This window comes from Mus musculus, chromosome 10 (genome assembly GCF_000001635.26).
Source record: "Mus musculus strain C57BL/6J chromosome 10, GRCm38.p6 C57BL/6J".
Taxonomy (NCBI): Eukaryota; Metazoa; Chordata; class Mammalia; order Rodentia; family Muridae; genus Mus; species Mus musculus.
The window spans coordinates 61,646,429-61,674,383 of record NC_000076.6 but is presented as its reverse complement, the minus strand read 5'-3'; the positions used below and the strand labels follow the sequence as shown (position 1 = coordinate 61,674,383).

At 44.3% G+C, this 27,955-nt stretch overlaps 1 protein-coding gene across 1 annotated transcript; it reads right to left on the bottom strand.

The window, feature by feature from the left end:
• Positions 1–218: 218 nt before the first annotated feature.
• Ppa1 (pyrophosphatase (inorganic) 1) lies at positions 219–25,763 on the bottom strand. The gene is made up of 11 exons (NM_026438.4): positions 25,593–25,763; positions 22,766–22,824; positions 14,882–14,935; positions 13,353–13,472; positions 10,608–10,694; positions 8,918–9,044; positions 7,346–7,473; positions 6,714–6,799; positions 3,897–3,966; positions 1,951–1,993; positions 219–565 (listed from the first exon to the last, which is right to left on the bottom strand). Exons 1-11 carry the CDS (start codon positions 25,654–25,656, stop codon positions 534–536), a joined length of 870 nt encoding a protein of 289 aa, NP_080714.2. The 5' UTR covers positions 25,657–25,763; the 3' UTR covers positions 219–533.
• Positions 25,764–27,955: the final 2,192 nt, after the last annotated feature.

Genomic DNA, 27,955 nt, shown 5'->3' with positions numbered 1-27,955 from the left:
TTATATTAACTTGCAATGTAGACCAGGCTGGCCTTGAACTCAAGAGTTCTGCCTACATGTGCCTCATGAGTACAAGGATTAAAGGTGTGCACCACTGTGCAGTCTTTATTTAATAGTATATAACTGAATTCTAAGACTACTGGTAGGAAAGAAACACAGTACCGACGCCAGTGTGGGAATGTTGGCTCCAGAATAAGAAACTATCCTAAGCCAAGTTTCAGTAAAATAATTTTATTTCCTAACACAGTAAACATGTACATCCAATAGGTGTCCACACTGCACATCCATGCACAAATGACTTCCATGTCCCCACGGCTTTGAGAGCTAAGGTTTAATAAAAGCTGTCTTGGTTGAGATGTGAGGTGTCTAGATGGCTAACCTTCTGAACCAGTTCTGAACTAGTGGACCAGTCACAGCAGAGTCTACTTCATTCGGTGAGCTACAGAAATTTAGAGCTTGGAAAATCTTTTGCATCTAATGCTTCCAGGTGAACAGGATGCGGCCGTAACAGCTCGTGTTCCAGAGGAAGCTCTTCAGTTTTTCTGCTGATGGAACCATTTATCCACTGTATCCAGAAGGGGAAAAAAAAAAAAAAAAAAAGACAAATTGGAATCTGTTAAAAACCCAAATTATCAACATCTAACAAAGAAAAAGCTGGCGATGTAACTCAGAATGCTTGCCAAACAAGGAATACTAGATATACTGCTCTGCAAGGCTCCTCCTCTAGACTTCCAGAACACGTATGCAAAGTTACAGTTGCAGGGCTGGAACTCAGCAGCGTTTAGCCAAAGGCTTTCTCACTCTACCCTCTCCCTTCCTGTGTGGAGATGAGGTTTCATATGGTCTCAGCTGATTTGAAACTCATTATGGAGCCCAGGTCATCCCCAAACTCTTGGACACCAGGGATTAAAGGCACGCACTACCATGCCAGCAGGGCCCTTTTCTCAACAGAAGAAACTTATGGATTCCTTTTTCTCTTCTTTGTTTGTTTGTTTTGTTTTTTTCAGACAGGGTTTTGCTATGTAACCCAGACGGACTGGCCTTCAGCCTGTGACCCTCCAGCCTCAGGTTCCAGAGTGCTGGGATTGCAGGTATGCAATCCTTCTAAAGAGGGCTCGGGTCGGGGCCATTTTTCTGAATGAAGCAGGCAGTGTTTGGATGAGAATGTAGAACACAGCCCATAAGGCGTCCTTTCCACAGTGTCCACATGGAATCTGAGGGGCCAGGGTGATAGAATGTGCCCTAAAATAAGAAAGAAGGAAAAAGGAAAGGTGGGGTACAGTGTCCCTCACATAAGCACTGTGGAACGTTAGCATAGCTGACATAGCCTGCCAAGGGAAATAAAGACAGACACAAAAGGCAGACAATGCGACTAATCCTACTATGTGTGGAACTGTACAGAGGGGTTGCCAGGGGCTGAGGGCAGCCAGGGCAGCTAGATAGGAAGGGGAAAGGTGCTGACCAGCGGGCACACCATGGATGTCAGGTCAGAGCAATGAGCTTTATGAATTTATTTAATATGGAATGGTGACTGTAGTAATAACACATTGCCTATGAATTTCTCCTTCCTGCTGCTGGAAATAAACACGGGTCCTCCAGCATGTTACACACACATCTACATCAATCTACCCTCCTGGTCCCGTTATGTATTTGAAAGTGGCTACAACTGTATATTTTAAAGGTTTAAATGTTTGCCCACAAATAAGTATGTGAGGGGATACATTTCCTAACTTGATTTAATATTTCCAAATTATAAACACACATCAAAACAAACTTATAAGTATAAATAACTATTGTCAAGTAAAATATATATTTTTTATTTTATGTCAAGTAAAATATATTAGTCAAGTAGTGTGTATATGTGTATATATATATATATATATACACACACACATACACACACATATAATTTACATACAGACACATCACTCTAGTATATTCAAGTCTTACCATCTGTCGGCAGTGAGCAGGCAGATTCACATGGTGGTGGCAACTAAAATGGAACATTAAAATATTAAAATAGAGTCCTACCTGAAGAGGGAAAGCTAAATGCATACTGACAGAATTGGGAAACAATGCAAACAGGAGATTGTCCCTGTTTGGCTCTAAAAATAACTTATAGGAACAATGGAGGGTGTGAGCTGATAAGAGGTCAATATATACAATTTGTTCAATGTAATATTTCTATTTTTTTAAAAAGAACTCTTTAATCTTATGTGCATGGATATTTAGCCTGATCGTGTATGTGCACCACGTACATTCTTAGTGGCTATGGAGCTGGAGTCAGATCCCCTGGAACTAGAGCTATGGAAGGTTTTAGACCACCATAAGGATGCTGGGAACTGAACCCTCGTCCTGTGGAGGGAAGTCCTCTTACCCATTTAGCCATTTCTCCAGTCCCTGGATTCGAGCCTCTTAGGGACACACATGTAAGAATGTTTTTGAAATAAAAGAAACCCAGCATGCATGTATCATGATTCCATTTTCCCTAGCCACCCCCCTCCTTTTTTTTTGAAACAGGGTTTTGAGGTGTGGCCCAAGCTAGCAGAGAACTCTTTTGCGCTATCCTTCTGACTCTGCCTCCGGAGCCACTATGCCCAGTTTTGTTTTTCCTGTTCATCTCACTGTCAGGATTCATGTGGAAACAAAGATGAACCTAAATGCCCTGGCTCAACAAGTCCTTTTCCTTTGTCATCCTCATTGGCGAGGCTGTGGGAACTCAGAGGTCATTTTCTTCCATTTGCCAGTTTTGATGGCATAAATGAAAAAAAAAATGAAAAAAAAAAAAGAAAGAAAAAGACTTGTTTTTATTTTATGTCTGTGTTTTACTACATGTATATCTGTATGACATGTGCATACAAGTGCCTAGGTGGGATCCCCTTGCAGCCAGAGTGACAGGTGGTTAGTTGTAAGGCTCTACTTGGGTGCTGGGAACAGAACGTGGGTCCTTTGCAGAAGCAGCAAGTGATCTTAACCACTGAGCCATCCATCCAGCCCAAATTTTTAAATGATGTAGTTCAGTCTTTTCTAAGTCAACAAAAAAAAAAAAAAGCACAGGGGCCAAGTGTGGCCCACATACACACCACTAATACCAGCACTTGGTACACAGAGGTGGGTGGGCAGAGCTGTCATTTCAAAGCCAGCCTTACTACTCAAAAAACTGGAGAGATGGCTCATCAGTTAACAGCACTTGGCTCTAAAATTAATTTACAGGAACAATACAGGGTGTGATCTGCTAAGAGGTCAATCAATATATACAATTTTTTCAATACAATATTTCAATTAAAAAAAGAATTACTTAATTTTATATGTATGGGTATTTTGGCTGCTATCTGTTAACCTCTTCCGGAGGTCCTGAGTTCAATTCTCAGCAACCACATGGTGGCTCATAACCATCTGTAAGGGGATCTGATGCCCTCTTCTGGCCTGGAAGTGTATACACAGCAGAGCACTCATACATTAAATTCAATGATAATAATAGTAATTATTCCCCTAACAGCAAGGTGCTGCTGGAGGTGCTGGTGTCCTATCCGTCCCCTCAGGGATCCTCAAGTGTGCTTACTCCCTGTCTTAGCTCCACACAACTCAACTAGCTTCCTACGTGGTGTCTTGTAGAAGATGGTTTGACAGTGATGGGCTCCTGGGCTAAGTACACTGTGCGACCCATCACTCTGGTTTTTACAAGTTATCTACTCTGCTTCGGGTGGGCCAGCACCAGTCTTCAGTTTTCCCCTCAAGCATCTATTTGTCTGTGCTCAGAGTTCTGACCTTCAGATGTCACACAGTAATGTGCACATGAAAGACACCCAAATACTTGTTGCAGCAAGTATTTCTTCCCTTGGAGGACCCTATCGCTCAGCCACCGCACTGTTTCAAAGCAAGCAAGCATTACGTACAGCATCCACAATGGCTTTGGCAGCATCAGGATCGCACTTGAAGGGGCTCTCCGACACCGTGGTGTTCATGCTATTGAATGAAATGAACATAATCAGAACACAAACGAACAATAAAGCCTTCTCAAAATTTTAAAAAACCAGACCTGGCTTATGCAACACTGGGGGTGGAGTCTAGGGCTTTGTGTATTCCAGGCAAGCACTGCACCAACTCAGCTACTCAGCCTCAGAGCTGAATTTGAAATTTATGACTAAGACTGTGTATTTTTTAGCAACTAAACTTCTAGCTTTCCTACATTGAGTTAATCTGTCTCTCCCCCCCCCCCACTTTGGCTCTCTTAGATGTATTTGAGTGCTTAGTCATCAGGGAGTGGCAAAATTAGGTGTGGCTTATTGGGGTGTGTGTGGCCTTGTTGGAGGAAGTGTGTCACTGGGATTGGGATCTGAGGCTTCAAAGCCTATACTGGGCCCAGTTCTCACTTGGCCTGTGGATCAGGATGTAGCTCTCAGCTCTTGTTCCAATGCCATGTGTGCTACCATAGTGGACCTCTGAAACTATAAGCAAGCCCCTAGTTAAGTATTTCCTTTTATAATGATAAGAGTTGTCTTGGTCATGGTGTCTCTTCAGAACAATAAAACAGGGACTTAAGACAAATAAGCTTTTTATAAATTATGACTGATTAAGGCCTTTTAAATCCCTTTAAAAAATTTATCTGTTTTGTGTGTGTGTGTGTGTGTGTAGCTACACACACATACCACAGTGTTTATAGAGGTTAGAGAACAATTTATGGGAGCTACTCTTGGCAGCAAGAGCCTTTACCTGATGAGCTATCTTGAAGCCCACATTTTGCTTTTGCTTTTTTTTGTTAGTTTCCCCAGCACTAGGACCTGAACCCTGGTGTTTTCAAGACAACGAGCCGACAGTTATTCTGGAGTGACTCTGGCTAGGCTCACGGCCAATATCTTTTTCATGTTTGGCAAGTATTAATTGCTCAATTAACATAACTATTATTATGAGTGGGAGTAAGTTCAGTGAGCATAAGATCCTGGCAAAGACTGCTCTACACACGGCAGTTAGAACAGTTAATAAACCCTGAGCCCAGACAGCTCGGCAGGGACTCTTCAGATTGCTGGTCCACAGGGAGACGGGCAAACCTGACTGGAATGCAGCCAACCGTGCTTTCTGGGAAATGAAGCCACAGCCACTGAGGTATGGTATATGCTGTCCCACCAACTCTAAGAATCATGGCGGAAAGGACACTAGCCTCCCACCCTTCAGACACACGGGGTCCACTGTTCTGAGACAGCAGTTTGTTTCTCTGGAACGTTGTTTTCAAAAAGTGTGCATGAAGCAGTGTTGATGGTCCTCCAGGCAGTCTGAAGAGAAGATACACTCTCCACCCCTGCCCAGCTCCCACATTACCTATTCATATCTGAGATGGCAAGGCATGCACACCTTTAGCTGATGCGCCCTGATGCTAGCTCACAAGCTTTGACCTCAGTACCCAGATGAATGTCGTTTCTATTTGTTTAAAGAGGATTTTATAAACATTTATTTTCATTACTTTTGATTATGTGTATGTAGCTATGTGAGGGCAGGAGCCCGAGGAGGCCAGAAGTACAGGATCCTAGGAAACTGGAGTTAGACAGTTATGAGCCTCCCGAGGTCCGGTAACCAAAGTTGAAGAGCGCCAAGTGCTATTAACCCTCCAGCCCTCGTAGAGAGGATCTTACGGGCAGTTTAAGTTGCTGATGAATAAACCTGAATAGAAACACTAGCATAATCCATTTTTATTTTATTTATTTGTTGAGAAAGGGTCTCACTATGTAGCCTTGGTTGGCCAACTACTTTAAACTCACATAAACCTGCCTGCCTCTGCCTCTCTATTGTGTGGAATAAAGGTATGTACTACCATACCCAGCTTGATTGATTTATTTATTCATTTATTTATTTATATTTATTATTGTGTGTGTGTGCAAGCATGTGCACAATCTGTGCATATCTGGAAATGACCATGCTATGGCTCACATGCAGGTCAGAGGAAAACTGTGGAGTTCTCAGGGCTGGGACTCTGATCATCAGGTTTGTGCAGCAACCAACTGAATCATCTTACAAACACTAACTCTTTTTTAGATTTTTTTTCTATATAAATCCAAGAGTATAGAGAAGCAAGCAGGTATGGGAACAACAGTATGCCTGAGAGTCTAGGCGGTTTGTATGCACCACCTGCCTTGCTAATACTGTATTGGCAACCTAGCTACTTATATGTTTGAGCACTGTATCCCCTCTGTGAAAATGACACCTAACTATTGTCTAACCTTCTCTGCCCCTAACAAGCATTAAATAGAGACAGTCTATATTCAAGTATATTTCAATGTATCCTATGTTAAGGATGGAAAAGCAATTTGTCTTGAACTGGTTTGGCTCGGTGAGGGGGTGGGGGTGGGGCTGAGGGGAAACGGGGAAACTGTGTCCTCTAATAACCCCAGTTTTAGAGAGAATCCCCCACTTAGCATCTTATGACTATGCATAATTCGTCACGCACAGGATTGTGGGAAGGACCGTGCCCAATAGAAGATATGCCCTAATCTAACAAGACCGTGCAATCCCTTTCTAATCTGTACCACAGCTCCACTCTAAACAGACATTCTTTGCTATTTTTGCAAATCTGTGTGTGTTCTTGTTTTATTTAGATCTGTGAGTAAGAGGCAAGGAGTCTGGAAACACCTGTTTTACTCTTACCACTGGTAACATTACAATCAGTAGAATGTCTGCTGCAAGCTGTGTTAAAGGCACAGAAAAGGAGAGTTAACACTTACCAACTGATTCCTTTCCCATCTGTTTTCTTAGTCACTAATGCTTTCCAATAATCGTGGGTGCTTTTAATAATGTCAACTGCAAAGTCCTGTAAGTTGAAGACAGGCGTTAGGACAGTATATAAGGAGGTCTCTTCTTACCACTTACATAACCCAAAACTCGATACTATTTTTTTTTTAAGTCAGGAAGTAATTTAACCAAAGGAAATTTTGTTAAGAAGGGAAGATATATTTCCTTTATATAAATAAAAGGCCAAGACTGCCTTGCATCTTTAGAATCCCCCACCCCTTACAAAACTGTCTTTTCAGCTTTCGTGGTTTTTAAAAATTGCTGCGTTTTATAAAAATGTCTTCCAGTAAATCAGTGAGTCTATCGAACAGTGGGACTTCACGTAAACTGTTAGGTTCAACTGGTGGAAAGGAGCCCCGTACTGCAGGTTTCATGGGTAATTCTGGGAGGGTTAGTGCTAGGGACGGAGCCCAGGGTCTTACATACACTACACAAGAACTTATACATACCATGGAAACATACCCCTGGCCCTTTCTCTCATGAACCTTTACATGGGAACAACATAGTAAAATACTAAGTCCCGATACAAATGCTCTAAAGCCACAGGTTTAAAAAGACACAATACCTTGTTTTTAAATTCTGCATTGAATGCAAACTCATTTTCTGGTTTTCCATCAGGAACCTTATACCTTCTAAACCAATCAACAGTAGCTTCTAAATAGCCGGGTTTTAGCCGTTCGACATCAGAAATATCTAAGGAAAGAAACCCGACACATCGCACAATGAGTATTTAGGCATTCGTCAAAAATATCAAGTTTACATTGAGATATACAGGGAAAATTGTAAAGAAGTCCAAGATAATATTAAAGCTGAGAAAAGAACACTTTAAAAATTAAAAAAAAAAAATTCATCCTGCATCTTTGAGTAGCTTTGACATTAAGAACTGAAGAGAGCGACCAAGCCTGACTAACTGCTATCGGATCCAAGAAGAGAAGTGAGTGGGGCTGTGTAATCAAACCGGTTTGGCTGCTAGCATCTTTCTGTAAGAAGGGTATGAGATACTAAAACAGGCAGGTTGAGGCTGTATGTCAAAGGTTCACACTCCAATTACACACCAAAAAAACCCCAAGAAAAGTAGACTCAATTATTATCTCCTTATGGGTAATACATTCTAATTACAGTCAGGGTTACACAGAGAAACCCTGTCTAAAAAAGCAAAATAAATAGACAGACAGACAAACAAACAAACAGGCCAGGAACGATGGCACACATCTTTAATCCCAGCACACAGGAGGCAGAGGCAGGGGGATCTCTGTGGAGTTCAACGCCAGCCTGGATTGCAGAGTTCCAGGACAGCCAGGGCTACAAAGAGAAATCATGCCTCAGAAATAACAATAATAGTTGATTGGCTTATTTTGCAATAAGCCAATTTAGGGATCAAACCTAGGGCCTTGCATAAGCTAGGCAAGCACTCTTCACTGAGCTAATTGCCTAACTAGTGAGTTACATTTTGAATTCAAATGGACTACTTGATACCACCTTAGGCATTCTAAGTCACAAAATTCCTGCTCCACACAAGCAAGACAAGTACCAAGAAGTCAAGGTGGGCATGGTGGTGTATAGCTGTAATTCCACCATTCAGGGATGCTAAAGCAGTTGGATGTAGCATTCAAGGCTAACCCAGGCTACAAAGCTACAACAAAAGAGGGACTTAGGCTCCACCCTTGAGACTAGCACAGGCACATAAATTTCTTGGCAGTCTGTCTGCGTGAGAGACTTCTTATCTTCCTCAGCTTTGCATTTGTACTTTATGTGGTCTCATGGGTATTATCTGCTCCGGATTACAGAATGCCTGTGTGCCTCTTGCATGGACTCTCATCATTCACTGCCTTTTTTTGTTTGGTTGGTTTTTGAAACAGTGTTTTCCTATGTAGCCCTGGGTGTCCTAGAACTCATGCTAGAGACCAGGCTGGCCTGCAACTCAGAGACCTGCCTGCGCCTGCCTCCTGGTGCTGGGAATAAGAGAGTACCACCACCGCCTAGCATTCGTGGCTTTTGTTTGCTTGTTTGTTTTTTTTTTTTTCTTCATTCGTGGCTTTTTGAAAGCATCATAACCAGTGCTACCTTTACCCAGCAACTGGGAGTAGAGACAAAAGGGTTAGAAGACGTTCTGTTTCCAGGCTTCCCATTTCCTTACCTTTATAATTGGCTGCGTCCGGATCGTCCACATTAATGGCAATGACCTTCCAGTCGGTCTCGCCCTCATCGATCATGGCCAGTATGCCCAGGACCTTCACCCTGATTATCTCACCTCTGGCACACACCTGAGGAACAGCCAGAGTCGGCACAAACGGTATTACACAACGAAAGCAGGGGGGTTCTATCTTGGGGATGGTGACAAGTAAGAAATAAGAAAGGTGTGTGTGTGTGTGTGTGTGTGTATGTGTGTGTGTGTGTGTGTGTGTATTTAATAGACTTGAGTCAAGCTTTTTTTAAATACTTTTATTGTCAAGCATGATAGCACACAGTTTTAATCCTTGTACTCAGGAAGCAGAGGTATGTGGATTTCTGTGAGTTCAAGGCCAGAGAGCACAGACTATGCAGTGAGACCCTGTCTTAAACACACACACACACACACACACACACACACACACACACACACACACGAAGTGTGATGGAGGTGGGGGAGTTGTACACATGAAATTGCACACTGCATGCATGTGGAGGTCATTGGAAACTGTCCAGTCAGTTCCCCTCGCGAGTACACACACACACACACCCCTGCCCCTTTTGATTTTTTTTTTAAAAACAGGGTTTCTCTGTGTATTCCTGGCTGTCCTGGGCCTCACTCTGTAGACCAGGCTGGCTTTGAACTCACAGAGATCTGCTGCCTCTGTCTCTCAAGTGCTGGGATTAAAAGCTTGTGCCACTACCCTCTGCTCTGCATTCTTTAAAAAACTTAAAAGATTTAATTTTTATATGTATGTTTTGCCTGCATGTATGAACATGTACTATGTGTGTGCCTCATGCCTGCAGAGGCCAGAAGAGGGAGTCAGATCCACTAGAACTGAAGTTACAGACAGTTGTAAACTGTCAAGTGGGTTGTGGGAACTGAACTCAGGTCCTTTGTATGGGTGGCCAGTGTTCTTAATCGTAGAGCCATTTGTCTAGCTCCAGAACTTCATCTCCTGTGAGCCATAAGAAAACAGCAGCATAGTTCAGGGGATTTAAACTTTTCTAAGGTGTCTTTGGCTGTCCTAAATAAGGCCTCTATAATTCATTTTAGACACAATTGTACTAAGCTTTATCGTTTGTTGAAGCCATTGAACTAAGCTAGTCATATGTCCTTACATTTTTCACCTGCCTAGCATTCTGAGATTCTGAGGTTAACCCCCAGAACCACAACAAAACAGACAGAAATTCTGACTAAAGAATCTAACAAAAGAGCTGGAGAGGTGGCTCAGTGGTTAAGAGCACTCACTGGCTGCTCTTCCAGAGGTCCTGAGTTCAAATCCCAGCAACCACATGGTGACTCACAACCATCAGTAATGGGATCTAATGCCTCTTCTGGTGTGTCTGAAGACAGCTACGGTGTACTCATATAAATAAAAATAAATGACATTTTTTCAAAAAAAAAAAAAAAATGGAATCTAACAACATTGGTTTGAGTTGCTCCTTATTCTGCCGAGCTTGAGCTCTTGAATTTTAGAACAAGAGCCCACTTCTCACATCTGGAGAACCTGGCTGAGTCCTTCACAGATCGTCCCAAAGCCTTCAGGAGGCCTGACTATTCACCAGTGCTCACAGTTCATTCACATTAATTTTCAAAACAGAAACTGGTATGAGTCGTTAATTTTAATGTCACAGGGAAAATTCAACTTCATTACCTTGCTTCCGATTTCACAAACATCGATTGGGTCGTTGTCACCACAGCAGCCAGTGTGCTTGTCACTGTGTCCTGGGTCTTCCCATGTCTAAAACAAAGCGAGGGTTAGAGTGCAGCACTCTGACACACACACACACACACACACACATACACACACACACACGCTGCTGAACAAGTGCAACCCCCACGAGATCTGCTGAAAAAATACAAACCAGCTACCAGCTGCTTCTAAAACTTTTACAGGCTGGATGTGGGGGTGCACGCCTTAGAATCCTGCACAGCTGAGGCAGAGGCAGGCGGATTTCTGAGTTCAAGGCCAAACTGATCTACAGAATGAGTTCCATGATAGCCAGGACTACATAGAGAAACTGTCAAGGAAAAAAACAAACGAACAAACAAACTTTACAATTTCCATTTAAGAACTTTTAACTATAGAGAAGAATTATAATGAAATGTTGGAGCTTCGATTATGCATATAATGCTAAGCTAAATGTAAGCTTCAGAACAGAGAATGAAACTAGGTGTGTCAATATGTGCCTTTGATCCCAGGAGACAGACGCTGGCAGATCCCTATGAGTTCTAGGCTAGCCATGGCTACACAGTGCCGTCCTGACTCAAAAGCCCAAAACCCAAAACAAGAAAATGATCCTGCTTCGAACACTTAAGTCATATGATGGTGCGTGCCTGTAATCCCAGCACGTGGAAACCGAGGCAGGAGCTCAAGTTCCAGGCTACAGAGGTCTTACTAAGCCACACACAAAGACCCTGGTGTCTCAAACACTAAGGGCTAAGGGTGGGCAGGGTGGGGGTGTGATGTGGTGTGTGACTCAGTAGGAGAGCACTTGTCTAGCATGTGCAAGGCTCTGAGTCTGCTGAGCTGCTCTGGGTACTTACGCCATCTATGTCCTATCAGCTGGAGTCTCTTCATCACAGATTTCTGCCACCCAGAGAGCCCGGAATGGAAATGATAACCTCTGATGGTGAACGCAGCCTTGCTGGCTGGGAGCCAAGGCTGAAAAGCTTAAATTACTGCCTTTCTCTCTTTGCTAAATTGCAGGCCAGAGACTCGGCAGAGCATCTCACAAAGAACTGATCAAGTGTGCGGCCGGCTGTTGGGCTTAAATTGCAGCTGCTGTTAGGTTCCTTTATTCCTCAGCAGAACACACTTATGACTTGGATTTACTTCCCTCTTCAGCTAGAGGAAAAAGATCAAAGTGAACGGGATAAAGCAAGACTGCTTCCAATACCAGGAAGGCAGGAGTCCGCCCCGAGAAGAAGAGCTCAGCACTGTGTCCCCACAGGGACCACACATCAAAGCCAAATACCAAATCAACTCAAGTGCGGTAATTGGGACAGACAAATGACTCTGTGATTACCCAACAAACTAGATGAGTCTGACCTATATGCTAGTAACTTATGATTCACAATGATGCCACTTAATATCACCTAATGATGAATAGGGAACAAACCATTACCCACAGGAAAAACTAAATTGGATATGTGTTAAGTGTCGCATGATCAAATGTATGTCCTTTACTAATAACAGTTACAAGTCTCTTTTGTTCCTGATTTTTTAAGATAGGGTTTTTCTGTGCAGCCAGCCCCAGGCAATCTTTGAACTCAGACATCTGCTGTCCTCCGCCTCTGAGTGCTAGGGTTAACCCCGGCACCCCCACCAAAGCCTGATGACTCACCATCCAAAAACTAAGCAACGCCTTACTATGTGCTTGCGATAGACAGGAAAACAAGGTTCCAGCTGTGTAAGAAGAAAGCTCGCCGTGATCCTGACCCAAAGCTTCTGACCTCAGGAGAACCAAGCCTCCATGTACAAGGCAGTAAGAATGCACACGGGCAGAAAGACAGTAAGGGCTCTTTTCTTCCAAACAACTGTCCAGGTTGAGTGTGATTTGTGTCTCCGAGGAACAGAGGGAGACCACTGTGTCTGCACCACCATTTGGTGTGAGAGTCTTTGGTGACAAGAGTCTTGCTAAAGGTAAACTTTCGGCTCTCAGTATTGCTCCAGCCTCTGGAATGCTGAGTTCGGAGGTGTATGTGATATCTGGGTAGAAATCAAGCCTTTTGGTGTTAACTTCCATTTTAAAATTGTCTTTTTTTTTGCATGTGTTAGTGTGTGTGGGCATATGTCCCATTAAGGTCAGAGGACAACCTGTAGGTGTGAGCTCTCACCTTCTGCCATGGGACTTTAGGACTCAGGTCACCAAGTGTCTGGCAGGCACCTTTAATTCTGGCTGTGTTTTTCAGAGACAAGCTCTCACTATGTAGCTGTGGCTGTCCTACAACTGGCCATGTAGACCAGGGTTTCCTCCAATTTATGTCAGTCCTCCTGCAGGCTGGGCTAACAGGAGAGTGCCCTGCAGGCTGGGCTAACAGGAGTGTGCCCCTAAGCTTGGCTAAGAACCAAGGCTTTAAGTACCAAGGCTCCCTCTTCTCACTACACAATACTAAGTCTGTGAAGAATGTACAGTCGGGAGTCTAAAATGAGTCCATAGAAAACGGAACATTTTAGAAAATCTGAGCTTAAACATAGACATATTCCTTCTAGTTAACCTTGGAAATAAGTCATTAAAATGTTTAAAATAAAATTATCCCATCCAGTGCTTTTCTGCTCTGTGATAGCCAGTATTTTCTGCATTTAAACGTTTGATCAAAAGTGAGTTAATTTTTACTAAGCTAAAAGAAAAAAAAAGTACATTTTTAGCGAGTAAGGAGGCTCTTGGACACGTACCTGAGGGATGGCGCCGTAGTTCCAAATATACCCTTTATAAGGGAACAGATTCGCCACATAGCGGAGCTTCCCCTTTTTCACATCTTGCTTGATTGGGTTTAAAGGGTCCTTTGTAGCAATCTGAAATGAAATGCCAGATGGGTGTGCAACACTGCTGGAGTCAGGATCCAAGAAAACAAATTATGTAGGCATGATCCCCCCTCCGTTATTCCAACTTCAGGATTTGTTTCATCCCTGACATGGTGAAAACTGAACTAAAAGCTCCTCCGACAGCTGTTATGCACAACAACATAGAGAAGAGAAAAAGAACATTCACTAATTCCAGGAACCAAGAAGTAAGACGAGCTGGACCAAACACCAGCATCCCCGAGGAAGGGCACTGTGCTGGCAAGATGGCCACAGAGCAGCACTGCTGGGCTTCATCCCCAGATGGCCTGCAAGCTGACCTCTGCCCGCCACCAACAGCCACACGCATATAAATTATTAAACAAATAACTGCAATTAAAAACAACAATAAGAGCCTTAGGAAACGTACAAAATAATTATTATCCAACGTCAGTTTTCCTTTCTAGTTAAAGTTATTCAAACATCTGAGAGTGTAGCAAATGCAAGTGTGGTCACTGTTAAAACAAACAAACAAACAAACAAACAAACAAACAAAACACCTAAGGAAGCTAGGCATGGTGGTGAACGACCATAATTAATCCCAGCCATCCATCAGGAGGCAGAGGCAGGCAGATGCTGTAAGGTAGAGGCCAGTCTGGTCTATATAGGGAATTCTAAGACATCTAGGACTACATAGGGAGACCCAGTCTCAAAAAACAAAAACAAAAATCCAAGTGATATAAAGTGAGGATCGATAAGGAAAGGCAGCCACGTCACTGTCTGCCATCGGAAAGAAAAGAAACTCAGCCAAGGCCACCGAGCTCTTCCTGCTGAGATGTTCTGGATGTGGCCCCAGCATTTGGGAGGCTAAGACAAGAGGAGGGGAAGGAGCTGAAGGGCAGCCTGGGCTGTACAGCCACACCTTACCTCAATAAGACAAAAAGAGAAAAGAAAGCAGAAGCAAACATTGACAAGCCACTTTGGGGCCATCAGAGGCAGTGGGTGGGACAAGCAGAGGCCTGGGAGAACATCCTGGGACAGGTATGCTGCCAACACAGGAGTAAGGGTACCTGGAGCTGAGGAGGCAGAGACGGGGAACAGTGAGACCAGACACAGGAGACCAGACGCCTGGATACTTCTCATCTTTAAACAAATCAGTTTGGCTGGATAAAAAACTAATGAACACACATGGGGCTGGGTAGTAGAGGGCTCAGCAGGAAGAAAGCCTGCTGCTCATGGAGAGGAAGCCAGTTCAGTGCCACACTGGGCAGTTCACAACTATTTGTAACTTGGGTTGCAGCCGCTCCTACACACTGCAGGGCTCCGCAGGTACCTCAATATAAGTGGCACACTCAGACCCATACATTAACTAAAAAGAATCTGATAAAGATAACTGACATGCCAAGTCTGACGAGCTCTCTTACCTCCATTTTGGCGTTGGACCAGCGTGGAACCTCAACCACCATGTGGAACACATCCTGGAACAAGAGAGACAGTGAGACAAGCACAAGTCACCCGGCCTTATTGCGGCATGGCTCACCTCTCTTCCTCTGAAGCTAAACTACCAACTCTACCAGACAACCGAAGTTAAGGAAATTTCATCGAAGTGGGTGGGGTGAGCAGACAGAATATGGAAGACTCAAGGCCATGGATGCATGGTTACTCACAGCGTGTAATACTCTAAACTTTCCTGTTTTAAATTTTTCTTGTTTTAAATACTCCAGTATTTGGGAGTTTCTCATAAAAAGGAGGATAGGTTTTCAACAAACACAAGACATCTTCTCTCTGGAAATGGCTGTCTTCAGAAAAGCCACCTCCAAAGGCTGCTGCCATTCCTTGCAGTGTCCTGTAAATTACTCAGAGGAGGTTTCCGGTGCACCGTGGGACACACCTGAGCTAGACGAGCCCCTGCTTCAACCCCAATATTAATCAGCCAGATTACCCACAGGATTCTCCAAATTTGGCTGTTTCTCGAAGTCCTTCCGAAGAGAACTAGGGGTTGACACTAATGGTAGGCCTGCCCTCTGATATTTTTTTTAAAGATTTATTTATTTATTTATTTATTACATGTATATATGTGAGTACACTGTGTCTGTCTTCAGACACACCAGATGAGGGCATCATATATCATTACAGATAGTTGTGAGCCACCATGTGGTTGCTGGGAATTGAACTCAGGACCTCTAGAAGAGCAGTTGGTGCTCTTAACCACAGAGCCATCTCTCCAGCCCCCCTGCTCTCTGATATTCTAACTGATGGGATTCTAGTGTAAGCACATCTTAAACATAGACTCCTGCATTCACAGGCAAAAGTCCCCAGAAGCCAGCAGTTTTAAAATGCACACGTCAAGTCAAAGATAGATTTAACAAAGACTCCTGGGTGGAAACGGAACATCATTTTGTCCAAACTGTAATTTTTACCAAGAAACAAGCCTTTACACGAAGGGTTTCAGTTCACAGCCTTTACAAGGACACAAATCAATCTGCAATTGCTCTTTAATAAAATCCTTATCTTTCAGTCAGGTATGGTACCCATCTAGAACCTCAGCATAGGAGGCAGGAACAAGAGAATCATGAGTTTGAAGCCTTCTTGAAGCACACACACACAAAAAGTTTCAAAAAAGAAAGAAAAGAAGCAAATAAAAATAAAATCAGGGGTTTTAATTTCCAGCAGCAATATTCCAAAGATCCACAAGGTGGTGCTGTTGCAACATAAACGATCGGAGGGGGAGGAAATAAGGAACTCGGTTGGTAATTTTTCTTTTCTTTTTCCTCACTCTGCCCCCTGCCCAAGAAATGACATCTAATGCCCAGACATTACAAATACCTGTGATCTCAGCACTCAAAAGGTGAAAGTAGAAGGCTCAGAAGACCAGCCTCTTAAGCTTGAGGTTAGTCTAGGCTACTTGAGACCATATCTCAAAACATAAAAAGCGAGGAGGGGAGGGGGCGCCGCGGCCTGGAGAGATGGCTCAGTGGTTAAGTGCACTCACTGACTGCTCTTCCAAAGGTCCTGAGTTCAAATCCCGGCAACCACATGGTGGCTCACAACCATCTGTAATGAGATCTGATGCCCTCTTCTAGGGTGTCTGACAGCTACAGTGTACTTACATATAATAAAAAAAAAAAAAAAAAAAAAAAAATCTTAAAAAAAAAAAAACATAAAAAGTGAAGCCACAGGATGACAGCAGGTAGAATGGTGTGAGTGTGGGACAGGCCATGGGGGCTCACGAGCCACAGAGTGAGGCAAGAAGGATCACCTAGAGCCGAATCACTAACCAGAGGCTGGGAACAACACTGAACACTTTAGAAATTAACCAACAAAGACACCCGGACTCTAAAACTGCTTACTAATGCAAACGTGTAAACACAGAAAAGTGAAAAATCAGAAGGAAGTAAAAATCCTCAGAAAAATAGTAAGAAAAGAATTCTATAGAGCTGGAGAGATGGCTCAGTGGTTAAGAGCACCGACTGTTCTTCCAGAGGTCCTGAGTTCAAATCCCAGCATCCACATGGTGGCTCACAACCATCTGTACTGGGATCCGACGCCCTCTTCTGGTGAGTCTGGAGACGGCGACAGCGTACTCATACATAAAATAAATTTTTTTTAAAAATCTGCAAATACTCAAAAGCGAAATGAGTTTTAAAAGCTGGGCTGCAGCTCGGCTGCTGGAAGGGTTAACGTGCATAAAATCCATTCCCAGCCCTGGACAAATTCCATGACACACAGGCCTATAAACCTTGAACTTTGGATGTAGAGGCAGGAGGATCAGGAATTTACAGTCATCCACTCGGTAGCCAGCAAGGAAAATAAAGATAACTGAGGTGTGGAAGTTAGTAGTGTGTTAGTCCAGCATGCGTGAAGGCCTGGGTTGAACTCTTGGTGGTTCATGGACCGGGTGTGGCAGCAGCACCTCAACTCCAGCACTCGGGAAGCAGAAGCAACTGAGGGCAGCCTCAGCTACATAGCAATCAGGGCGGCATGGTCTGCATGAGACCCTGCCTCAAAAGTCAACGCCGCCCCACCTAACTTCAGAGTGAGAAAGCTCTATCAGAAGAGCTCGAGGTGTATCTATTTATGAGGACATGCTCCTGCCCGATATCGGTCTTGTCTTGTTTTGAGACCTCTGTAGTCCCAGCTATAAACTCAATCTCAGCCTCCCAAGTGCTGGGACTAGGGAAGGCGCCACCCCCACTCAGCCTGCTAATGGTGCTCTCAAAAAGAGTACCGGGCTTCAACACTGCTCCCCAAGTGACCAGGGGCTTTAAGCTTCCTCTTCAGCCTCTGAGGCTGTTCTAGAACGAGATGCGCTAAGACGTCGCAAGTACACAGAAGACTGGATAGACTGCTCTTCCAAAGGTCCTGAATTCAAATCCCAGCAACCACATGGTGGCTCACAACCATCTGTTATAAGATCTGATGCCCTCTTCTGGTGTGTCTGAAGACAGCTACAGTGTACTTAGATATAATAATAAATCTTCAGGCCAGAGCGAGCAGGGTTGACCAGAGCAAGGAGAAGTCCTGAATTCAAATTCCCAGCAACCACATGATAGCTCACAAGCATCAGTACAGCTATAGTGCTATACATCAAACAAACAAACAAACAAACAAACAAACAAACAAACGCACCATAGTGTGGACAGTCACAAAACTGGCCAGAGCCGTAAAGGCTTGAGATTTCAGAGATCCTCAGGCTGATGTAATCCCATAGGTTTCACTGGGTGAGCACATTTACCCAGTAATCCAAAATGCTCTGAAATCTGAGACTCTGAGTGTTCGGTTTCAGGGTGCTGGGAATGGAGAGCCTTTGTCCTACGATTAAAGCTTTCACTTAGGCCAGTCAAACTCATTCCTGTAGTCGGACACAGGCATGGACACGCAGGAAAAGAATCGACTTAATGTGCCACGTCACCTGAGAACAAGCTCCTGTTTCCTCCTCAGAAATGCTACAGAATGACGGAGATCTGGTGAGATACTCTAGCCATACCTTTTACTGTCTCTGCTCTACCAACCTAGCACGATTTTGGGTTTTCAGTTGTCAAACTTGCCTATGATCTGTAATGCCTAAGCATTTATGCGTTAGTCCATCTGATTAAAAGCTTGACTTTTTTATTTTATTTTATTTTATTTTATTTTATTTTATTTTATTTTATTTATTTATTTATTTTGGCTTTCGAGACAGGGTTTCTCTGTGTAGCCCTGGCTGTCCTGGAACTCACTTTGTAGACCAGGCTGGCCTCGAACTCAGAAATCTGCCTGCCTCTGCCTCCCAAGTGCTGGGATTAAAGATGTGTGCCACCACGCCAGGCTGACTTTTTTATTTTCAACAGAAGAAAAGATACAGCTTTGGGTTAATGTGTCCTACCAGGAGCCTGGGAAAGTCAGTACTAGGATTTCACATAAGCACTGAAGACATGGCCCAGAGAACTGCCAAGCTTGTAAATTACAGTGCTGAGTTATGAGAGGTGAGCATTTTAAGATCTGGGTGTGGTGTATGCCTATACTCCAGGTGGGAGTAAGTTGAAACCCAAGGATCTGAGCGGGTGTATCAGCAGTTTGAGGTCAACTTTCACTATGTAGAATGGGCCCCTCAAATTGCCTCTAATCCTCGCAACTCAGGAGGCTGCAGCAGAAAGATGGTGAGGTCAAAGCCTGCCTGGTTACATGTGCAGAAAGAGTCTATGCTATTCAGTAAGACCCTGTCTCAAAACACAGAGAGGGCTGGGGGTTGCGCCCATCACCCCAGGTTCAGTTCTCAGTAACAATAGGAAATAAAACTCAAAACCAAAACCAGAACCAGAGCCAAGCTGATCACTATCTACCCGTGTCGCTGTTGCTTATGCTAGGCTGTCTGACACCGTTCGAAGTTTGTGTTCTGTTATCTCCGTGTATTGACTTGGAAGACATTCTCACGGACAACTGTTTTCATATTCAAGCCTGAATGAAGTAGAGTCGACCCAAAACACATTTCTGCAAGTAACAAGAGTAAGCCCCTGCTTTGCCCTTTACTACCCAATATACTTGGACAGCATCCGAGCAGGATACCTGACTCACAAGAACTTCCTGATCTAGCTGGCTTGATTAGGTAATGCAAATAGCAAACTCAATATTGGCTGGACTGAAAGGCTCTGACATGGAATAAAATCCCCAAGTCCTTGGATATTTTTCTGTTGAGGAATCGAGTCACTGAGTCCTTCAAAGTATCCTCTTGTTAATGACACACCTATAACCACAGACAAAAACGTACAAAAGTACACTTACACTGGAATCTGGGGTCAGGGAGGGACAATGAATGAGATGCCACATCGGCTAAGGGTACTCGCTGTACAAACGGGGAATGTGAGTTGGACCCCTGGAACCTGTACTAAGAGAACTAACACCACAAAGTTGTCCTCAGACTGCTACCTCATACGATGGCATGTGTGCGCATACACACGTACATACTACATTTATTAAGCTAAAAAATAAACTACACTCCTCGGTCACAGGTCAGGTTGCTTTTTTTGTTGTAATCCAAAATGAGATGTCACCCACGACCTTGTTTGTATCCCAATAAGATAACTCCCTTACAAACCAAAGCACTTTTCCTGGCTTCTCAGATGGCAATTAAAAAAAACTGGCTCTTACAGTCTGAACTCTGGTGAAATCTAGTTGTTGCAAGAGTGTGCTCAAAAAAAAAAGTCTGTGCTCTTATGAAAAATAATCTTATGAAATACACTGGAGGATGGTGGTGCACACCTTTAATCCCAGCACTAAGGAGGCACAGGCAGGTAGATTTCTATGAGTTCAAGACCAGCCTGGTCTACAGAGTGAGTTCCAGGACAGCCAGGACTCCACAGAGAAATTCTATCTTGATAAACAAGCAAACAAACACAATTCCATCACGTACCCAACAGGTCCATAAGACTCCGCCGTCTCAGAGAACCCTGAGAAATGTTTTGTAGGACAGCCAAGGTTCATCGCCATCCCCCTTCTGGAGTATCCCGAGACAGCTGTGGTAACCTTTGGCTGACCAACCACTTGGGAACATGGAAACCCAGCTCTGTATGAGATACTTCCCTCCTCAGCACACCAGTGTGCAACAGACATGGACATCCACAGATATACCATCAGTAACCCAGACTCCCTGGTTCCTACATCTCCATAGCTCAGAATATCCTGAGGTATTATTGCGAAGCACACTGAAGCATGATGTACATCTTATTAAGCCATATGAGGTAACTCAAGCCAACCCAACAAGACAGTTCAATGGGGAAGGACTCAGCAAGTCATAGCAACAGTCAGGACATCAGAAGTAACAAATTGGAGAGCCTGGGTAAATACAACTGCGAGGCTCCCACAGGAAGGCAGGTCCTTCCTGCAGCTGCAGTACATAACTGGCTTTGTTCGCTTCACTGTCTCCAAAAGCGGGACCTGAGTCAGATGGGATCCCCTGAAGCTACCTACAGACTGGATTTTTTTTGGGGGGGGGGATTGTTTGTTTTGGGGTTTTGTTTGTTTGTTTGTTTGTTTTGGTTTTTGGTTTTTTGAGACAGGGTTTCTCTGTATAGCCCTGGACCAGGCTGGCCTCGAACTCAGAAATCCGCCTGCCTCTGCCTCTCGAGTGCTGGGATTAAAGGCGTGCACCACCATGCCCGGCTCAGACTGGATTTCTTGCTAGAGTTCAGCTGTCAGGAGAACTATAGCACACTGTCTAATATTAATACAATTCAATGTATTTATCTATTTCTCTCATTTTTAACTAAAAAAAAGTTATTGTGTGTATATGACTGATATGATACAGAGCTGGGTTTCCATGTTCCCAAGTGGTTGGTCAGCCAAGGGTTACCACAGCTGCCTCGGGACACTCCAGAAGGGGGGATGGAGATGACCCTTGGCTGTCCTACAAAACATCATTTCTCAGGGTTCTCTGAGACGGCGGAGTCTTATGGACCTGTTGGGTATGTGATGGAATTGTGTTTGTTTGCTTGTTTATCAAGATAGAATTTCTCTGTGGAGTCCTGGCTATCCTGGAACTCACTCATATGATGTATGTGTGTGCACACATACACATGCATAGACACGAGTAGCAGTCTTCTTCCAGGGCAAGTTTTTTTTTTTTTTTTTGGTTTTGTTTGGTTTTTTGACCCATTGCACCAGCCCTATGAGTCTATTTCTAGCCAAGGCAATAGTAATGCTATGAGCATGAAGTGAAGACTTCAACCTGACAATATTATTCCAAGTGTGCTACGGAATCCACATGGACTAGTTAGTAACTCTGAGCTATAGGTCAATGAGGGCCCCGGAGAAGACCCAGCAGGCAAGGGTACTTGTATCCAAGTCTGCCAACCTGGATTTGATTCCCGGTACCTACACAGTAGAAGAACTGGCTCCAGCATGCTGTCTTCTGATCTACCCACCCACCACTGCCTCCAATAAACAAACAAATAAAATGAAGTTTGACAGTATATGAAACTTTTCTAACTCAAAAGCTCTGCCTTTAATGTAACTCAAAGTTCCTAAAAGAAGGGCTGGAGAGATAGCTCAGTGGTTTAGCGCACTGACTGCTCTTCCAGAAGTCTTGAGTTCAATTCCTACTAACCACATATTTTTATATAAAGCTTTTTTCTAAGAAAGTACAGATTCTTACTAATCTGTGGTAAACCCACATCAATCTGCTAAGTTAGATTTCTACATTTCCCTGGTGCGTACAAGATTAGTCAGTTCTTTGCAGAGCTGTGTATTTAACTTTCTTAACGCTGTTTGCAAACTCACCAACCTACTAAAAATACTGAGTTTTCTTGTACTTACAGAGTTTACTTTAAATGTTTAATAAACATTCCCACATTCAAAACACACAGACTACATGGTTTATTTTAAGCTATTAATGAAATCAGAAGGCTTCAGTTCCAAACACTCATACCAATGTGACACACACACACACAAAGAGGCGGCTTAAAATCTTCTGTCTCTCTTCCTCCCCTAATTTATAGCTGCTTCTTTAATCCAATGATCTGATTGACTACTGGCTTCTTAGCTACTCAATGAACCATGAGATGAAAGCACAGGAGGGATTTCAAGTTGATGGAGATTAAGAAAATTCACTATGTCCAACTAGGGATCCAATTAAATAGACTGTGTTTGCTGGACACGGTGTCGTGACTTTAACTCCAGAGGCAGAGGCAGGCAGATCTCTGAGTTCAAGACCAGACAGAGTGTGTTCCAGGACAGCCAAGAATATGTAAAGAGACCATGCCTCAAAATTAATTAATTAATTAATTAATTAATTAGGGAGGGGGAGATCATTTTGGAATGTCAGAGATTCTTACCTTGTCTGCATAAATTGGAACATCATGAAATGGAGAAATGTACTGCCCTTTCTCATTTTCTGTAAAATAAGTAAGAAACGCTGTTGTGACTGGTTACATTTCCAAATGCACAAAATAAACACTTCTTAACAGCAAGATATTACTCCTATACCATAAAACAAGAACAAATCAAAAAACAAGGTGTTGGTGATATAGGTCAGTGGTAAACAATTTCTCCTGGCATGTGCAAAGCCCTAAGTTCACTCCTCCTCACACTGGAGGGGGAAAAGAACAAAACACAGGAAACCACTTTCCACCTGAGCCCGGGAACTGCATGCCTGCAAACCCAGCAACTGAGAAGATCGGGAGTTCAAGGTCATACCTGTGCACACAGTCAGGCTGGAGCCAACCTAGGAGGTGCTACAGCAGACCCTGTCTCAAAAATACTCAAAAACCAAAGGCAGCAGCCAGGAGGCCAAGACAAAAGTGCTCTGTGACTTTGAAGCCAGCTTGGTCTACATAGGAGGCAGTTCTACCCCAGCCAGGGAGACAGAGAGCCGTAAACAGCTAGAAAACAGCAGGAGTGTAGTTTGCACTCCCGACCCTCCCCAGGACCAGGTTTTCATCCTGTGTGCACCTTCTGCTTTACACTGGATGTTACTTCCTATTGTGGGGAATTCAGGACTTAGCTGAATTCCTCCCACCTCTAGCTCTGTAGGGCTTGCTATATAAAAGACGATCAAATTGCTTTTGACTGATCCTGTTTCAGTTAACTGCTTACAAAACTTGAGCGAACTACCTGCAGGGAAGGAAAGAGGCCAACCAACTTACTAGCTTAAGAATCCATGCTATTTTATGGGACCATTCAGACCTACTTCAATTCTATGACTTTCCTAAAGAATGATCTAGTCACGATGATATATCTTCTATGTTCTGTCATACCTGAAAAGTAATTTTAGCCCAATTTGGTGGCACATGCCTGTTATCTAAGCTTTGGAGAGGTGGAGGCAGGAGAATCAAGAATTCAAGGTCGGGCTGGTGAGATGGCTCAGTGGGTAAGAGTACCCGACTGCTCTTCCAAAGGTCCAGTGTTCAAGTCCCAGCAACCACATGGTGGCTCACAACCATCCGTAACAAGATCTGACGCCCTCTTCTGGTGTGTCTGAAGACAGCTACAGTGTACTTACATATAATAATAAATAAATAAATCTTTAAAAAAAAAAGTATTCAAGGTCATTCTTTGGCTATATAGTGAGTCTGAGGCCACCTTGGGCTACATATATAAGACCCTGCCTCAAAAAATAAGTAATATAAGCCAGGCATAGCCCACTGCAGGCCTTTAATAAAGGGTTTCTCTGTGTAGCCCTGGCTCTTCTAGAACTCACTCTGTAGACCAAGCTGGACTCAAACTCACAGGTCTGCTCGTATCTGCCTCGGGAATGCTGGGATTTTAAGTTTATTTTGTCTAGGGCTGTATGCATAGTTGTCCTCTGCTCAAACTGGACTTTTTTTATCTGTCTTAAAGAGATTGGAAAATGTAACATTATTTTAAATAATTATTTCTATTAAGAATGGATGCTGTCAGGTGTGATGCCTGAACCTATCTATATCCTAGTACTTGGGAGGTTGAAGCAGGAGATCTCAAGTTTAAAACCAAGCTGAGCTAAACGGGAAAACACTATGGCCTCACCCACCACCACCCTCAAAAAAAAAAAAAAAAAAAAAAAGTGGAAAAAATACTCAGAAATTTATCCTTTTTAAAAAGTGCAAAGAGCGAGAACTAGTTAAATTACATAGTGGTACTAAATTTAGTGTTTCTTAAGTTCCAGAGAGCCCATTTGATAGACTTCAGCCTAATCCAAAGTCAAGGAGTGGCTTTGCTCTCTACCCACAACCATCAAATACTTACCACCAATACATTAAATACATTAAAAGCAGTGTGTTTATTCTGCACATATAGCTTGAAGACAATTCCCAGTGACCCAAAGGGTCACTTTAAAGGACACTGAAAAACCTGAAGCCAACACTATTTCCATGGCGAAGTTTCTGCTAGGCACTCTCTGTTCATTCTTTCAGGAATGTCTGTTTGCCCTGTCCTGAGATTGCTGCCCATCCCTTCTAAATAAACACAAAGAGGTTACAAACTGGAAGGGCCTTTGCTAACAGCATCGCAAACCTCTGTTAGCACCATGAATGTATGTATATACCTACAAGCTAAGGGCTTCCAGGAGAAACCCAGGTAGCTTGCAAGCACCTATCAGGAAAAGGTGACACACGTGGAAGGCCGATCGACTCCGCCTTTCTGAGTGCAGGGCAGGGGTTGGATGCGGGGGTAACTAGTGGGTTCCGGCACCAGGGTTAAGAACCTGGCTGTTCTCCCACCAGGTCCTTAGCTAGACGTCACCTGTCTGTCTAGGGAGGCAAAGCTTTCGGTTTCCTAGAAGCACTCCCGGCCATCAGGGCTTCAGAGAAGCCTCACCACAATAAGGCTAGTGCCGGGAAGACCTGGGCCTCAGTTTCCCATCTCTTACAACACCGGGGAGGACTCGATCCTGTTCGGCACCGAATTAAGGTCTTGAGGAAATCTCTGTCCTCCAGCCGGCGATCCTGAGGACAATCCTCTTAGGCGGTCGGTATCACCTCCGGGCACCTTCTAAGGGTGACTCAGTGGTTTCCTTTCCCCATGTGGCCCAAGTTCGAATGTGTGGAGGGAGCGCTCGCGGTGGGCACTGGGATGGCGGCCCTCGCTGGTCCCGCCGCCCGCCAGAGGGAAGGGGACGCGTCCGCCCGCCCGCCCGCTCGTTCTGGAATGAATGGGCGACCCGGCCCTCGGCCTCACGCCACTCACTGAGGAAGACGCGGTACTCGAGGGTGAAGGGCGCGGCGCGCTCCTCGCTGCTGAAGCCGCTCATGGTGTCGGAGATGCACCGCCGCCGCCGCTGCACAGCCACACAACCACACAGCCCAGACCCGGAGCCGCTGTACGGAGGAGAAAGCCCGCGCCTGCGTACCACGAGCTGGCCCGCCGGTCGCCGGCGCCGTGCCTTTAATGCGTGGGGCTCGCCTTGTACCCTGCCCCGCCCCGCCCACCCGCGCAGGCGCACTCTGCGCGACGCGCCTCCTCACGCCCCGCCCCCGGTTCGCAACCTGGGCCACGTGGCAGGCGCCGGCTGCCCTCTGGAAGCGGACTGCGGGTTGGCGGCTCCGCTGGGACAGAACGCTGGTTACTCTCCTGAGGCTTGCGGGTCGCTCACCTTTGATTTCTCTCTCTCAGGTCCTGCAGAGCAGTTCCTTATCTCGGAAGGCCTTGATAAGCCACCTGTTCCCCAGGCAGTCTTGTCTTTTCTTGTTTGGGTTTCTCATAGATCTTCATCTGCCTCCCAGAAGCTGGGAGTGTGCTACCAGCCCCCCACCCCCGGCCCAGGGCCATCTTCATTAAAGTTGAGAGTTTGGCTGACTGGGCTCTGAAAACTATAGGCTGTGACTAATGTTTTCCCAAGTGGTAGGCAATGGACAAATTTGCTTTTACTAATCTCCCTGATTCAGTTTCTCATCTGAATTGTTGGGTGGGTTCTGCTTGGACCAGACTCAAGCTGATTACTCCTGAACTCCCCAGATACCGCAGATTTCTCTCCCCACTCCAGATCCACTGGGACTTGAAATTGAAGCTCTGGGAAGACCCAGGAGTGTGCACAGAACCCCTTGAGGACGTTTCTCAGGAGTAGCTTCTCGGAGCTTGTTTTCCTAGTTCTATTGCACCACCCATTGAAGTCCAGGCTGTATCCCTCAGAGTGTGCTGTGGACGTTGGGAACTTTCACAGTCCTATAAGGTTGTGTGTGTGTGTCTGTCTGTCTTTGTGTATCACAACTCTAATTATAAGCCACATATAGCGTCTCACACCTGTAGCCCCAGACCTCAGGACGCTGACTTTCTGAGACCAACCTGAGCTACGTAGTGAGTTCTGAGCCACCCCATGCTACAGTATGAGACTATCTTAAAAATAAGACAAATCTAACCCAGGAAATTATCCACATTTTTTTAAAAAGCAAATTTTAAATTATGATAGACAGAATATCTTTCTAAAATATTTCTTAACTATTTATCTCAAAGACAGTTTCCTTTCAACTATTTTCAAAACAATCTCTAATATATAAATGGAATGCATAAACCACGTATTAAGTGGAAGCCTAAGAAAGTTAATTTCTAAATTGGCACGGTGGTGTATACCTGTAGCTGCAGCACTTGAGAAGCAAAAGTAGGAAGATCATGAATTCAAGGTCATCCTTGGCCAGTCTGGACTACATGAGACTCCCGCCTCAAAAATAAATAAATAAATAAATAAATAAATAAATAAATAAATAAATAAATAAATGGTAACGATAAATCTAACATTAGTCCGTGTTCCTCCTTGTCCCTCCTTCCAGCTGCTCACTCTGCTGACACCCATTAATTTTTCAGAAGGCAACTCACTAACTTTTGAACACAACACCACAGTGTTTCAGAACATGAAGGCAATAAAAAAAAAAAAAGACAGAAAGAAAGATAGAGTAATAGCCTGGTTGGCAGTACAGTGTAGACATGAAAGCAGCAGGAATCTCTGTACAGTGAATAATAATAAGTAGATCTGGGAATATGTGAGAGGTTGCAGCTCTGACTGAGTCCCTTTGTCATCTTTTTGGTCTTTGAATAGACAGAAACAGTTTTCTTGGGAAAACCCTGATTCTCATCTTTGACTGAGTGGACAGAAGCGCCACACTGGTAATAAAAAGTAGCCACACGCACTTTCCCTCAGAGCCGGGAGAGGTGATAACGTCTCTCTGACCTCTGGACTCACACTCTATCTCTGATCCATTGAACATATTCAGAGAGCCAATCAGTCCCCTCTATAATAAAACGCCCAGCCCAGCCCCGTGCGGTTCAGATTTTTCCCTGGCTGGCAAGGGTAGTGAGCCCCACAGGCTTTGCTCTGCTCAGACACTTCCAGCACTTGGGAAACTGAAACAGGAGGATGACAAGTTCCAGGCCAGCCTTGGCTCTCTAGTAAGACCCTGTGCTGGAGGGGCCTGAGACATGTCACAAGGCAGCTTACAACCCTTCCGGGGAATCAATCTAGTGCTTGGTTATGGTTTCTGGGGTCACCAGTGTTAAGTCTCAAACAAATAGGCTGAGGTGCCTATTTAACATATCAAAGCTGACAATGGCCAGGTTCT